The sequence below is a fragment of the Aquarana catesbeiana genome, linkage group LG02 (genome assembly GCF_042186555.1).
Source record: "Aquarana catesbeiana isolate 2022-GZ linkage group LG02, ASM4218655v1, whole genome shotgun sequence".
Taxonomy (NCBI): domain Eukaryota; kingdom Metazoa; phylum Chordata; class Amphibia; order Anura; family Ranidae; genus Aquarana; species Aquarana catesbeiana.
Genome location: NC_133325.1, coordinates 787,579,969 through 787,594,960, shown reverse-complemented (window position 1 = coordinate 787,594,960; position 14,992 = coordinate 787,579,969). Strand labels below are relative to the sequence as shown.

Below are 14,992 nucleotides of genomic sequence, written 5' to 3'. Positions count from 1 at the left end.
GGGACTGTAATGGATGTGATTAAGGGAATCATGAAACGTCTATTCCAATGTATAGACGTGCGCCGGGTGTGCCCAGGCACACCCTAATCCCCCCATGCGCATTAGTGTTATCGTTCTGTGTAGCAACAGGAACACGGGAAAGATCTCCCTCTTACCGGCTCTGCCATAAGAGAAGTGTTTATCCTTTTCTATTTTACTGTGCCAGCAGGGAGATGAATGTGCCGGGGTCATATATATGTAGATATATACACATGCATGTGTGTTTGAGCTTAAGGGTGCACACCCTAATGCATTAGGCTGCACACACCTATGTGTATATAAGAGTACATGCTTTATATATCTAACATACATATATCCTTAAAACATATTTGGATATTTGCAAAGCTTAGCTTATCCCTCCCTTGCTGCTGTGGAACTGAAGAGTTAACAGAAGGACAGTTAACAGAAGTTTGCGCCTGCTTCCGAGAATACATTCAAAATATAACAGAGATAACACCAATGGTACAAAAGAAGAAAGAACGCTGCAAGAACAAAAGTTACTTCCCCATATGGGCACCCAGCTAAAGCCAATATTTTGTCACTATATGTATTTATATATTTGTGACTGTTTTGTGGTTTGCATGCGCTAGCCTTAACTGACGTGTCTAAATCTTATCTGACGTGTCTTAAACTTTAACAAAATTGTATAAAAGTCTGGAAAAGAGGAAATTAAAACAAATGTTTTTATTCTGAACAGGTGTCAGCGTAATCACTTCAGAGCGTGCATGCTTTATATTCAATCATTTGAGATCAGGAGTAGATATAATAATATCGGACTTTTGTTCTGATCCAAAACAATACCACCTATACTACCCATACCTCCCACTATACCAGCTATACTACCTATACCTCCCACTATACCACCCTATACTACCAATACCTGCCACTATACCACTTTTACTACCCATACCTGCCACTATACCACCAATACTACCCATACCTACCACTATACCACCTATACTACCCATACCTGCCACTATACCACCCTATACTACCCATACCTGCCACTATATGACCTATACTACCCATACCTTCCACTATACACTATATACTATACCGTACCCTCCTGACCTCCCCTCTACTGTGCCCTTCTGTCCCCCCCCCCCACCCCCCCGTATTGTGTACAGTCATACATAAATACAGGCCACTGATGGCCTGGGAGAGGCATTTCTGACAGGGGGCAGTGTGTACAAGGAGGGGGATAGTTTCAAAAAGGAGTGGGGGCAGTGTGTACAGGGAAAATGGGTCAGCGTATATGGGGGGGCAGTGTGTAGAGAGGGCAGGACAGTGTGTATAGGGGTGAATTTAATTTGGGATAATTCCCTGGTTGTGTTTATTTGTTTCTAAAAATACTTAAAAGCCACGCCCAATATGTAGCATAATTTAGCCACACCTACTCCTTGCCACCACTCATATAGAGCACTGCAGGTCACCATCTCCCTGGTAGGGGCCCTAGTGCATTACTTTGCCCAGTGGCCCATGATGTTATTAAGATGGCCTTGGCATTAATATCCTACTGACACCAATGATGGGGCACAATGGGACAGCAAGGATGGGGCATTGTTTACTCTCACTGACAACAGGAACTTTTTCTACTCCCATTGGCCTCATCCCGGCCCCCCAAATTCTGAAGTATACTTGCCCTTCGTTTAGAAAGTTTTGAGCCCCCTGATGTAAGAGGAGGAACCAGGACAAATAAGTTGGGAGCTCAGACAGTTTAGGGTTAGGATTTGCACCTTTAGAGGAGCATTGATGCACAGTGTGACTTTACATGCATTTGCAAATGTATAAAAAAAATACAAATTTTCAAATATTTTATTGTATTTCTCAGAGATCTCATTACAATACATAACACTGAGAAGGATTTTACAGATGAGTACATATTATCAATGTTCTGTACACCATTAGTGTTCAGATTTAAAGTTCATTTCTGGCAGATCAGGGCAAGCAACAAGGGGTTAAAGTGCTATTAAAGTCTCTTTAAAAAAACAAACATGTTATACTTGCCTGATCTGTATAATGGTTTTGCACAGAGCAGCCCGGATCCTCCCCTTCTCGGGTCCCTCACCGGCGCTCCTGGCCCCTCCCCCCTGCTTAGTGCCCCCACAGCAAGCAGTTTGCTATGGGGGGCCTCCGAGCAGACTCGCTCCCAAGCTGTGGAGCTGCATGTCCATTCACACACACAAAGCCATGGATTGGCCCCCGGCCCCTCTCTCTCTCCTGATTGGCTCAGTGGCTGTGATTAATAGCTCCCCCTGCTGTCTTAGCCAATGAGATGCCAGAGTCCCCGTAGAGCCGAGGCACTCAAGCACATCGCTGGATCGAGATGGGGCTCCGCTAAGTGTTATGGGGGGGGCTGCTTAACACAAGTATTTATACCTTCATCCATAAAATGCATGAAGGTAAAAACACCTCGAGCCTTCAGAACCACTTAAAACACAAAAGGAATATGTATTTTTTGCAGCTTACCAATTTGTAGATGTAATGGCTGCATTATTTTTTTTTCTAGTCTCTTTCCTTTATTTCCATCTGGTAAACTGGCCAGTATGTCTGTTGTTTTTCAACAGAACAAGTTATCCTGCAAATGTATCAGTTTGAGGCAAACAATTTAACACTGACAGGGGTGCTTACAATGATCATCTATGATTTATTTCTGTAAAACTTTTATCCCAAAAGAAAAAAAAACAACTGTTTGCTGTAACTGCAGTGTGATCTGAAGTTTGGATTCATTTTGTTAGTGTGTCTTAATCTGACACTCCCCTCCCCCCAGGCTGACAACGCTGCTGTCTGCTGTACCCCCTGTTCTCCTTTAGGTGTGTTACTGGCCAGATTACCAGGTGAAAACAGGGGGGGGGGGAGACTGAAAAAAGAAAACAAATGCAGCCACCAAATCTAAGGATTGGTAAGCTGCAATATATAAAATTTTTGGTTTGGGGTTTATTATTACTTTAACCCCTTGTTGCTGGCTGCTGCTGGCCCTTTAAGGCGTTTAATGGGAGGTGGAGTTGCTACTCATGTGACCTAGTGATTGGCTGTTGCAGCAGTCACATGATCATAAGCCCCACCCACCAGCTCCCTTTCATTAACAGTGAGGGGGGAGTTGTTGGCGACAGCTCAGTCACTGCTGAGAGCCGCTCTCCGCACACAACCAGCGTTAGGACCCATCTCCTGTGTGGACACATATGTGCTTTATGTGGAATACATGTATTGTAGAGATGTGATGTATACTTTATTCTCCATGACATATATGATATAATTAGGAATTTTGTGACGACTAACTAAAAAGTGAATTGGGGAATATTTGTCCTATGAGGATTCTTCATCTTCAATCTCTGGTATCGTTCTCATCTCTATCTTAGAAAACCTCCAGCTTATCATCCATCGTCATATTCTGTTGGAAATCCACCAACACCGGTCCCTTATTTGTACAAGGCAGAGGTTCGAAGACTCTCAGGTGGCTATAAGTGCGCTCTCCAATGTAAACCTGAAAAGATCAAGAAAATTCAGAAAACAATTCCACCTTTAAAATGGATGTAAACCCGAATTTTTTTTTTTTTTTTTTTTTTTTGATGTCATAATGTAGAGTATAAGATTTCCTATCATTTGAGCCCAGTCTTGCCACAAAGAGTTGATCCATCTCTGAGCAATCCTCTTTTATTGTTCAGTGAGATAAAACTTGACAAACAGAGAAAAACTTTGTCAAATCCTCCCCCTTGCTGTGAGTGACAGGTGATTTACATATCTCGTGCACTAGCCTAAGAGACATGCATTGTTTTTAATTCCCTCCCACTCCTTTCTTCTGCTGCTTTGCCAGGATTGGATGTTTCAGGGGTCTAAACCGAGACATCTCCCATTTGAGACAGAGAAAGGACAGAGGACACAGATTCCCCAGTCCTTTTCTCTGCATTGAAGATGAATGGAGAGGAGTCAGAGGCTCCTCTCCATTCATAAACTGAAGCAGAGTAACACACAGTATACTCTGTTCAGTTATCACAGGACACAGGAGCAATCGGTAAAGAACGCTCTGTGTGTCCCATTCAGAAAAGAAAGAGGCTGGTAAGCAGGGGCAGACTGATAACTCATGGGGCCCCCGGGCAATAGGAGAATATGGGGCCCCCAGGCAATCAGAGATTATGGGGCCACACAGTATACACACACACAGTATACACATACATGTACACACAGTATACACAGACAGATGTAAAAAAAACCACAGATTTATACATACTCTCCCTGGTTTTACTGAGGCTGGCAACCCTGATGGGGCCCCCTAGTGGCCCAGGGCCCTCGGGCAGTGCCCGAGTCGCTCAATGGTCAGTCCGCCCCTGCTGGTAAGAGACATACTGGCCCCTTTCTCCGCTCTCCATTCTGACAGATCCCCCCCCCCTGCCCCCTAGTAGCCCATGGGAGAGAAGGAAGCCGGCTGCGGGGGACGAAGGAGGAAGACACAGCAGGGCGGATGTGGAAGACACAGAGGGGGACAAGATAAGAAGGGGGTGAAGAACACGGGCGCTGGATGAGATAGACACTGGGGACAGTCAGGGATGATCGGTGCAACGGAGACAGCTGTGAGCAGCGATCTCCCTGCATGGCTTTTCAGGTGAAAGGCGCGGGAGGGAGAGGAGAAGCAGATGATGAAAAGCCATGCAGGGAGATCGGTGCTCACAGCTGTCTCCATCGCACCGATCATCCCCGACTGTCACTGGACATTCATGTGTGCAGATTGCAGAAGTGACAGGGGGCCGTGCTTTTACCCAGAACGCGCTCTGCCTCTCCTGTGCACGCTCTGGCCAAGGGGAGTATAGAGGTGGGCGGGAGTCTGCTGGTATCATAACTCCGCCCACTGAGCGCCGATAAAAGACACGCCTACTGAATCTGGAGTTGTTGGGGGGCTGCAAACAGCTAAAGGGGAGACATTTGACAGGTAAGGGTACATGCAGTAGGCATGTATATTCCTATAGTTCAGCACTATGGCAGTACTTTATAATTGATGAGAGTGGTTTTACATCCACTTTAATTGTGTATTTTATCAGAAATAACAGTTCTGAGATACTCTTGGGGGCTACTTTAGATTGCAAGCTCCTGTGGAGCAAGGATGGACACAAGGACATTACAGTGCAAGCTTCACTGGTGAGGAACTACAGTGAGTGTTGCATTGTTGTCTGTCAGTGGCGTCACTATGGGGGTGCGGACCACACCCAGGTGACACCCACCAGAGGGGCGAGACCCATAGGCATGTACATTGGGTGTGCTGGATGTGCCTGGGCACACCCTAATCACCCCGGGCGCCAGTGTATCATCCAGTGTACAGACGTGTGCAGGGCAATCGACCCCAATGGAAGGGAGGCCCACTGTGGTTGTGCCCTATCACCTACTACACAATTTGAGTAATCCATTCTGATTTACCAGCAGCACTGGATCCGCTGCATCATCTCCCCATTTCCTTTGCCAGCGGGGTTGGGGGGGTGGTGAGGTGCCTGTGAGCTGGGGACGGGGGCACTGTACTGTGCCAATTTAATTGGCAGTGCCCAGTACAGTGTGCTGTATAAACAGGACGGAGGAGGCAGAATCTGCTCCACCTCCCATCCTATCTCTGCCATGTCTGACCCGCCCCACACTCCGCCCCCTGACTTGCACACGCTGCTGTGAAAGGGCTTTTAATGAAAGTGGCAGATTTAAATATACAGCACACAGCAGAACATAATAAAAACATATTTACATACATACAAAAGATAAATAAAAATAAACAAGCTTATAGCAAATAACAGAAAAGAAACACAAAGAAGAGAACATTGGAGTTTAAGCTCCTCTGGTGCACAGACTGCTGTAAATGGATTCATTCAGAGCTATATGAAGAGGAGGTGGAGGTGGGGGTGTCTAGATGTTGGGACCTAGGTGTAGTGGGTGGCAGAGAAAATGGGGAGAGGTTGGTGTGAAGGAAATGCTTTGACTAGGGGAAGGTGGATTAAGGAATGGGGGGGGGTTGGGCATAAGCATAAGATTAGGGGGTAAGGAGGTGGAGATAGCACAGTGTGGGACTGCAGCATGAGTTGGGGGTGTGGGGTGATGGCCATCAGCTTAGGATAGGGATGAAGAGCAGAAGAACATGGCGAGGAATAGGGGGTGAGGAGCAAGAAACCATAGCTTTGGATGAAAGGGGTATGAAGAACAGGGGGACCACAGTCTTGGATAGATAAATGAGGAGCAGGGGACTACAGTGTTGGATGGTGGAATGAGGAACATTAAATAGATGGTGGGGTACGGAGCAGTGAATCATAGCTTGGGTGTCAGGAACCTGTGAATGCTGATGATAATGTTGATAAAAGTATTACTGTTGGTATATGAAATAGTGTTAATGATGAAGGTGGGATGTCTCCCATAGCAACCAGAGACAGAGCCGCAAAGTTGTCCCTGGAAGTCTCTAAAGGACTCTGTGTGTTGGAGCTGGAGGTTTGTCCAAAATAACTCTGATGCTACTCTGGAGGAACAGGGTGGGCTTGCACCATACAGTGAGGGGGTGTTCGGGTGCAAACCAATAACACTTTGCGTAGGCCTGTTGATGAGGGGTTAAGTTGAAGATACAAAGATGGATGTGTCTGAAGCGCCACCAGAGCAAGCTGTAAAAAGTGGAGTATTGCAGCCTGCCGTGGTTGAAAATTTGTTGGCACAGGGTGATGTGGTGTAGTGGGTAGCACTCTCACCTAGCAGTAAGAAGGGTCGCTGGTTTGAATCCTGACCACGACACTACCTGCCTGGAGTTTGCATGTTCTCCCTGTGCCTGTGTGGGTTTCCTCTGGGTGCTCCGGTTTCCTCCCACACTCCAAAGACATGCTGGTAGGTTAATTGGATCCTGTCTAAATTGGCCCTATGTATGAATGTGAGTTAGGGACCTTAGATTGTAAGCTCCTTGACGGTAGGGACTGATGTGAATGTATAATGTATATAGAGCTGCGTAAATTGACGACGCTATATAAGTACCTGAAATTAATAAAATACATAAATGTGGAAAAAGATGAGAAATGTAGTGTACAGTACCTGCTGCTGAGTCCCAAATTCCATGGGTGTTTCCCTGGGCATCTGATATAGGTTCTGTGGAGCATTTGTGATCAGAACTCAATGGACTGGGGTAACTGGGGTAAGGAGGTACTCACAATACTGGACAAGGTGTCAATGGTTTTGGTTGCTGGGGGCAACCCCAGCAGGATTGATGAACCCAGAAGAACACAGAGGGTGGTAAAGTTGGGAAAGGTGATTCTTCATCAAGCACAGTAGGTTCCCTTCAACTTCAGGACAGAAAGTTTGAGAGAGGTGTCAGGGAAGACAGAGTACCCCCAGAAAGGGATGATAAGCCCAGGAACCCCATGAGAAGAGGGAGAAAGCTTTGTGTGAATTGCAGTGGGACCCAAGTGAGATTCAGGGTAGGGCGGGTCTGAAAGCATACCCAGAAAAAAAGGTTGGGCTTATGTGGGTGACAGCTGGCACAGTGGTGTGATAGGCTCTGGAGTTCCGCCCTCCAGATCAAAACAATGCGGGGTGGGGGTTGGGGGTGTATGTGACCGTGATAGGCCTGTAAGGGAAATCAACACAGGGTTTGCACTTATGCAGAGTACAGGGTTTTGGAGTATTGTGAATTAATGGAGAAAACTGGGTATTCAGCTTTCTCCAAGTTTTGTAATCATGGATCAGTGTCTGGAGCTTGGAGACTTCAAAGAGGTTTGGGTGGGTAGAACTCTCCAACCCTGTGTCTAGGTCTTTTTGGAGTCCTGCAGTGCGAGTGTGCCAATGTGCACTATTGTTATAAGCAAGGCCTGGCTATACTGTAGCTCAGGGCTCTGGCCAGGAGGGAGGTGTGTCCTATCAGGAGACAGTTGAGTGCTCCTGTTTTGGGAGAGAAGAGGTCATCTATTCAGGTGACAGTACTCAGTGTAGGAGAGATTCCTTACCCACAGGACTGAGAGAGTAGGGACAGATAAGCAAGTCTGGGAGACTGACAAAGCCGGAGTGAATAGGTGAGTCGAGGGGACTAAGGGAGTCTGTAAGTCTTGATGGAATGAGGGAGCCCGGGGTGCCAGGGGATCCCATATTGAAAGGCCAGGGAGCGGGCCCATGCAAACGTGGATTGGCAAGGCCTAAAAACCACAGTTTGGATTGGCATGGACTCTCCTAAAAGCACATCTACCACTGAGCTAATCAACCCCCATATGACAATATGCATAACAGTATAACTGTACAGTGTCAAAGAGAAGCCAAATGTTTAAACTGTATTTCCTCACAGTGGAATTGGGGATAACTTAGCGGGTCACAAATTTGTATTCTGCATCCTCAGACTTTTAAAGAAGGTTTCAGGACTGTGCACCAGTGTTAATTTTGGCAGCAAATTTTGATATAGTTTTAGTCAGTCTTTTTGACTAAAAGCCATTTTAGTTATAGTTGCATTTTAGTCATCTGAATTGTTATAAGTTTTAGTCGTATTTAGTCTACTAAAATCTCCAGTACATTTTGGTCAGCTAAAATCATTTTATTCTACTAAAATCAAATGGGTTTAGTTAAATTGTAATGCGTTATTTAAGCATTTCTCTAGAATTCATTATATACTCCTGGAGTAAGAAAAAATATATATCTGTTATTATTTATGGTATTAAGGTTTGAACAAACTACACAGGCACTCTGGATGGTGGTCTGAGGAGGCCTGAAATGCACTGTGCTCTAGACGGTGGTCTGATGAAGCCAGTAATGCACACAGTGGTCTGAGGAGGCCTGTAATGGACACAGTGCTCTGGATGGTGATCTGAGGAGGCTAAGTGGTGCTTTTCATTCACTGTTGCAACACACCTGGGTGGGCTCCAGATGCATTGCTCTGTGTCCCGATTCCACCCTATTTTGAAGCCTATTAGAGCCTATGGCTCTAATCTGGATCTTCAAAAAATCAAACCTGACTGCTCTAATTCATATGCCTGGTGACCCGAAAGGGGCCAGACACATGAATAGGGGGCGGCCGTGGATAAATTCATACTATGCATGAATCTATTCACTGCATATAGGGGGTGGTGAGGATAGGGGGGCCATGCCCGGGTGCCCCTAATGGATGGGCCGCTCCTGCTGAGGAGGCTTGTAATGCACACAGTGCTCTGGAAAGTGGTCTGAGGAGACCTGTAATGCTCACAGTGCTCTGGACGGTGGTCTGAGGAGGCCTGTAATGCTGCACAGTGTTCTGGATGGTGGTCTGAGGAGGCCTGTAATGCTCACAGTGCTCTGGACGGTGGTCTGAGGAGGCCTGTAATGCTGCACAGTGTTCTGGATGGTGGTCGGAGGAGGCCTGTAATGCACAGTGTTCTGGAAAGTGGTCTGAGGATGCCTGCAAAGCACACAGTGATCTGGATGGTGGTCTGAGGAGGCCTGTAATGCACACAGTGCTCTGGACGGTGGTCTGAAGAGCAGTGGCGGCTGGTGTTTTTTTGGGGGGGCGACAAACAACCCCCCCGGGCCAACAGTGGAGCGGCACTACCCCCTACGGCACTAACAAAGCCCCCCTCACCACCACCCGCTGTCCTTACCTTGGATGTGAGCGGTGAGAGCATGGCGGGCTCGGGGAAAGCTGCCCCGGTGTCCGGTGTCCTTTCATGCAGCAGCTTTCGCTGCGTCTCCTCTCTCCTCCCGGCACTAGGCGTCCAATAGAATCGCCTAACAATTTGGCCAATTGGGAAACAGGTTTCATACCTGCTTCCCGATTGGCCAGGAGGAGGATCAGTGTTGCAACAGTGAATTTTCATTCACTGTTGCAACACACCTGGGTGGGCTCCAGATGCATTGCTCTGTGTCCCGATTCCACCCTATTTTGAAACCTATTAGAGCCTACGGCTCTAATCTGGATCTTCAAAAAAAAATTATTACTATTAATCCATTACATTACATTCGCATTGAATGTACGAATGTACACATTTACGAATGTGCGAATGTACGAATTTATGAATGTACGAATTTTTGAATATTCTAATTTACGAATATTTGGAAAAATTTGTTAAACGGGTTTTCGTTAATTCGGATATTTCCGAATTAACGAATTTGTCGAAATTCGTTAAAGAACTAATTTGGAACAAAACGAATTGCACGTGTCTACTTAAAACTCAAAGTGTTACCTTGAAAAGATAATTTGTGCCGCTAACAATCTGAGTACGGACGAGGACTGCCAGAAATTCCCCGGAGTTCTTACTGGCCCGTATCTCATACTGTAATTTCACCTGGAAGAAAGAAAACTGGTATGAGGTTTGGAATGGCCCAACTATTGACCAGTAGCAGCTGTAATATAGTCATTGCTGCAGAGAATCAGACCAACCAGGTAGTCACTGCAGGTCATGCACAGTGCAGCTCACAGCAACATATGAAGGGGAATCTGAAGAGCCTGAGCACACATACTAATCCCCCCTCCATCTGGATCACCTCTGGGAGTGTCGGATCTCCTGGTCCCTAGCTGGCTCTGTGGATTCTTCTGCTGACCCCCACAGGTATGTACAATATGTTACTCATGTGCTGCCAATCCTACCCCAGATACCATCCTAATACTAGAGAGGGCTGCTGCCATCACTACATGTGTCCCCACATATGATCAGTAAATCCAAAACTTAAATGGTGATATTTCTGCACCCTTCTATGTAAAACAACTAAACAGATATTGAAATAAAAAAATAAAATGAAAATAAAGTTTGAATAACTCTGTGTGTGTTCCGTTACTGCGATTTAGTGAAACTACAGCCTCTGTGCTCTCTGTGCTATAGTTATGCACCAATAGACATGTGCGGTTGGTTTTGTTCGGAATAAAAATGCGGACACATTTTTCGTTATTCAGAAATTTGGATTTCTGTTATTACAAGAGAGCCAACCCCCTTCCCACCCCACCCCACCCCTTCCTGCCCAGGCCAATTTTCAGCTTTCTGCGCTGTCACACTTTGAATGACAATTCAGCGGTCATGCAACACTGTATCAATATGACATTTTTATCATTTTTTTGAGACAGAGCTTTCTTTTGATGGTATTTAATCACCACTGGGTTTTTTTAATACTTGCTAAACAAACCAACAAAGAATGTTGAAATAAAAACATTTTTTCTTAGTTTCTGTTATAACATTTTGCAAATAAGTCATTTTTATCCTTCACTGATGGGCACTGAGAGGTGGCACTGATGGGAACCGATGAGGCAGCACTGATGGGAACCGATGAGGTGGCACTGATGGGAACCGATGAGGGGGCACTGATGGCAACCGATGAGGGGGCACTGATGGGAACCGATTAGGTGGCACTGATGGGAACCGATGAGGTGGCACTGATGGGAACCGATGAGGTGGCACTGATGGGAACCGATGAGGTGGCACTGATGGGAACCGATGAGGGGGCACTGATGGGAACCGATGAGGGGGCACTGATGGGAACCGATGAGGGGGCACTGATGGGAACCGATGAGGGGGCACTGATGGGAACCGATGAGGCGGCACTGATGGGAACCGATGAGGCGGCACTGATGGGAACCGATGAGGGGGCACTGATGGGAACCGATGAGGGGGCACTGATGGGAACCGATGAGGGGGCACTGATGGGAACCGATGAGGCTTCACTGATGGGAACCGATGAGGTGGCACTGTTGGGAACTGATAAGGTGGCACTGATGGGAACCAAGGAGGTGGCACTGATGGGAACTGAGGAGGCTGCACTGATGGGAACCGATGAGGCAGCACTGATGGGAACCGATGAGGCAGCACTGATGGGAACCTAGGAGGCTTCACTGAGGGGAACCGATGAGGCGGCACTGAGGGGAACCGATGAGGCTTCACTGATGGAAACCGACGAGGTGGCACTGATGGGAACCGATAAGGTGGCACTGATGGGAGCTGAGGAGGAGGCACTGATGGGAACTGATGAGGCGGCACTGATGGGAACTGAGGAGGTGGCACTGATGGGAACTGAGGAGGTGGCACTGAGGAGGCGGCACTGATGGGAACTGATGAGGCAGCACTAAAGGGCACTGATGGGAACTGATGAAGCTGCACTAATGGGCACTGATGAGGCAGCACTAATGGGCACTGATGAGGCAACACTGATGGGAACTGATTAGACAGCACTGATGGGAACTGATGAGGCGGCACTGAAAGGAAATGATTAGACAGCACAGATTGGAACTAATTAGGCAGCACTGATGAGGCTGCACTGATTGGAACAGATGAGTGGGCACTGATGAGGCGGCACTGATAAGGCGGCACTGATGGGCACTGAGAGGTGGCAGTCATTGTTAAAGGGCTGGTAAATGGTAAAGGGTTGCTGTGATTGGCCCTTTACCACGATCTGTGATCAGCTGTGTACAAAGAACTCAGCAATCACAGAGCACGATGGATACGTACCCCAGGGGGCACGCAGAGGGCGTGGTTCTGGGAGGACATCCATGTCTATAGCGTGGTTGGGAACTAGTTAAAGTAGACAGTAATGCACTACTGGCAGTTCTTTTCATACTTCTCATATATTTCTTTTTCAGCCAATAACTGAACAGTGAAAGAAGAAGCAGCAGACTCCTATCAGAATGCTCCTTGCACTGTAACACAACAGATTGGCTCCTTGTGCAGCTTCTTCCTCCCCCAGTTAAACAATAATAACTTTACATTCTAAAAAACATTATTTATATTTATATTGTCTTCTATCTGTCTGGTCTTCTCTTCCAAAATCAGTACCTGACTTTACAAATGATCTTCCGGCTGAATGGACACAAATTCTCACAGACGCTCTCCAAAATCTTATGGAAAGCCTTCCTAGAAGAGTGTGAAGTAAATGGGGATCCCCCCCCCATATTCATACCCAATGGCTTTGGAATGAGATGTCCTACAAGCTCATGTGTGAGAAGCGATGGTCGGGTGTCCACAGGCCTTTGGCCATATAGTGTATGTAATTCCACATCTTCATAACGTTTCCATTCACTGTACCGGCCCGCTGACGGTACCATGTGATCGCTGTGACCAATGACAGCAAATCACATGACAATTGTAAATAATGGATGGCTTCCTTTCATGCCATCCATTGTGTACAATTGTGTTGCTAGCTGTGATTGGTCACAGTGATCATATGGTAAAGACGGGGCCAATCACAACAATACTCACTGAATTAATCAATTTCATTTAGTAAAAACGGTTGCTTATACCAATGAAATTCATTGGTATAAGCAATCATAATGTGTATATATATATATATTTTTTTTTTTTTACATACTGTCAACAGTTAGTATCCCTGATCAACACTACACCAGTTATATGATGACACTGTACTGCACTGGTGACATTAGGTAAAAAGAAAAAAAAAAGAACAATTTTTTTTTAATTTAAAAAAAATTGTGACAAAAAATTACAGCTTCAAAAAACTCGCCATGCCTCTTACTAAATACCTTGGACTGTCTACTTTTCAAAAAGGGGTCATTTGAGGGGTATTTGTACTGTCCTGACATTTTGGATTTTCAGATATATATCCCATAGATTGTGGACTCTATAACTTTCCCACAGACTAAATTATATAGAGTGATTTGGGTTATTTTCACCAAAGAAATGTAGCAGAATACAATTTTGTCTAAATTTATGAAGAAATATTATTATTTCCATACGTGGATCTGGTCTTGTGCCTCTTTGGTTCGGATTCAGGTGCAAATTCAGGCAAAAATTCGGACCTGATTCGCACCTGAATCGGTGAACAGGGACACACTGGACCTCATCCACTGGACCTGCAGCAATTGTGAACCAGGCTTTAGAATTGGATCCCCAACCACTTACCTTGTCAAGGATGGCTTGATCTACTGAAGTAGGTGCCCTGGATATACTCCATCCACCATGTAGCTGACGCTCACTCTCACCAACGTCACTCATTTTTGCAAAGTTCTCAGCAGACTGAGTAGATCAGCCAATACCTGGACTTATATACCTGAGGACTGTACCATTCCACAGGGAGGGGGAGGGGTGCAGATGATGTGCCATCCTCTGGACTTTGGACATGACGCAGCACAAATCTTGTGATTGTTGCAACAAAGTCTGTGCTGATATAATTATTTATTATTTTTGTCCCCCTCCCAGTCAGTGGAATGGTACAAGCAGCCTGGGGGTCCCTGGAGGTGAATTTGAGGGTGGCACACAGGTCTCTGGTTTGACTGCCCCCCCTTACCCCGACCGCCCACCTAAAAAAGAACATACAGGTACTCAGGGCTGTACACATGCTGCAACGAAAATTAAACCTCTTGTCCCATTCATAGCAATCCCACCTCCACCCTGTACTGTGTACATTGGTTCAGAAATTTCAGGATTAAAACCGGAAATAAAGAAGTGACATATCACATCCCTGCCGCCTATCAACCGCCCTTCCAAAAGTGATCCACCGCAGAGTACTTTTCAGAGGGGTAGCAAGAGCTGAACGAGGACTAAATTATTTTTTTTCTAAATACAAGCAGTGTAAGTGACAGAATGTGACTTGGTATCAGCAGTCTCTTGTAAACAACAGATCTCAGACTGGGAGAGGGAGATGAGACACATGGAATCAGTTGTTCTGCAGGTCTCATGAAGTAGTGTAAGACACATTCTTCCCATCGACCACCAATGTAAGGAGCATTCCTCCCACTGATCACCAATGTAAGGAACATTCTTCTCACTGATCACCAATGTAAGGAACATTCTTCTCACTGATCACCAATGTAAGGAACATTCTTCTCACTGATCACCAATGTAAGGGACATTCTTCTCACTGATCACCAATGTAAGGAGCATTCTTCTCACTGACCACCAATGTAAGGAGCATTCTTTTCACTGACCACCAATGTAAGGAGCATTCTTCTCACTGATCACCAATGTAAGCAGCATTCTTCCCACTGACCACTAGGGATGAGCTTCGAGTTCGAGTCGAACATCGGCTGTTCGCAAGTTCACCGAACAGCGAACAATTTGGG

General features: G+C 46.1%; 1 protein-coding gene across 1 annotated transcript; it reads right to left on the bottom strand.

The window, feature by feature from the left end:
* Positions 1-1,838: 1,838 nt before the first annotated feature.
* LOC141129412 (cystatin-A5-like) lies at positions 1,839-13,951 on the bottom strand. Its single transcript, XM_073617434.1, has 3 exons — positions 13,833-13,951; positions 10,176-10,277; positions 1,839-3,523 (listed from the first exon to the last, which is right to left on the bottom strand). The coding sequence occupies exons 1-3, from the start codon at positions 13,923-13,925 to the stop codon at positions 3,395-3,397; spliced, it is 324 nt and encodes a 107-aa protein (XP_073473535.1). The 5' UTR covers positions 13,926-13,951; the 3' UTR covers positions 1,839-3,394.
* Between the last annotated feature and the right edge of the window lie 1,041 nt (positions 13,952-14,992).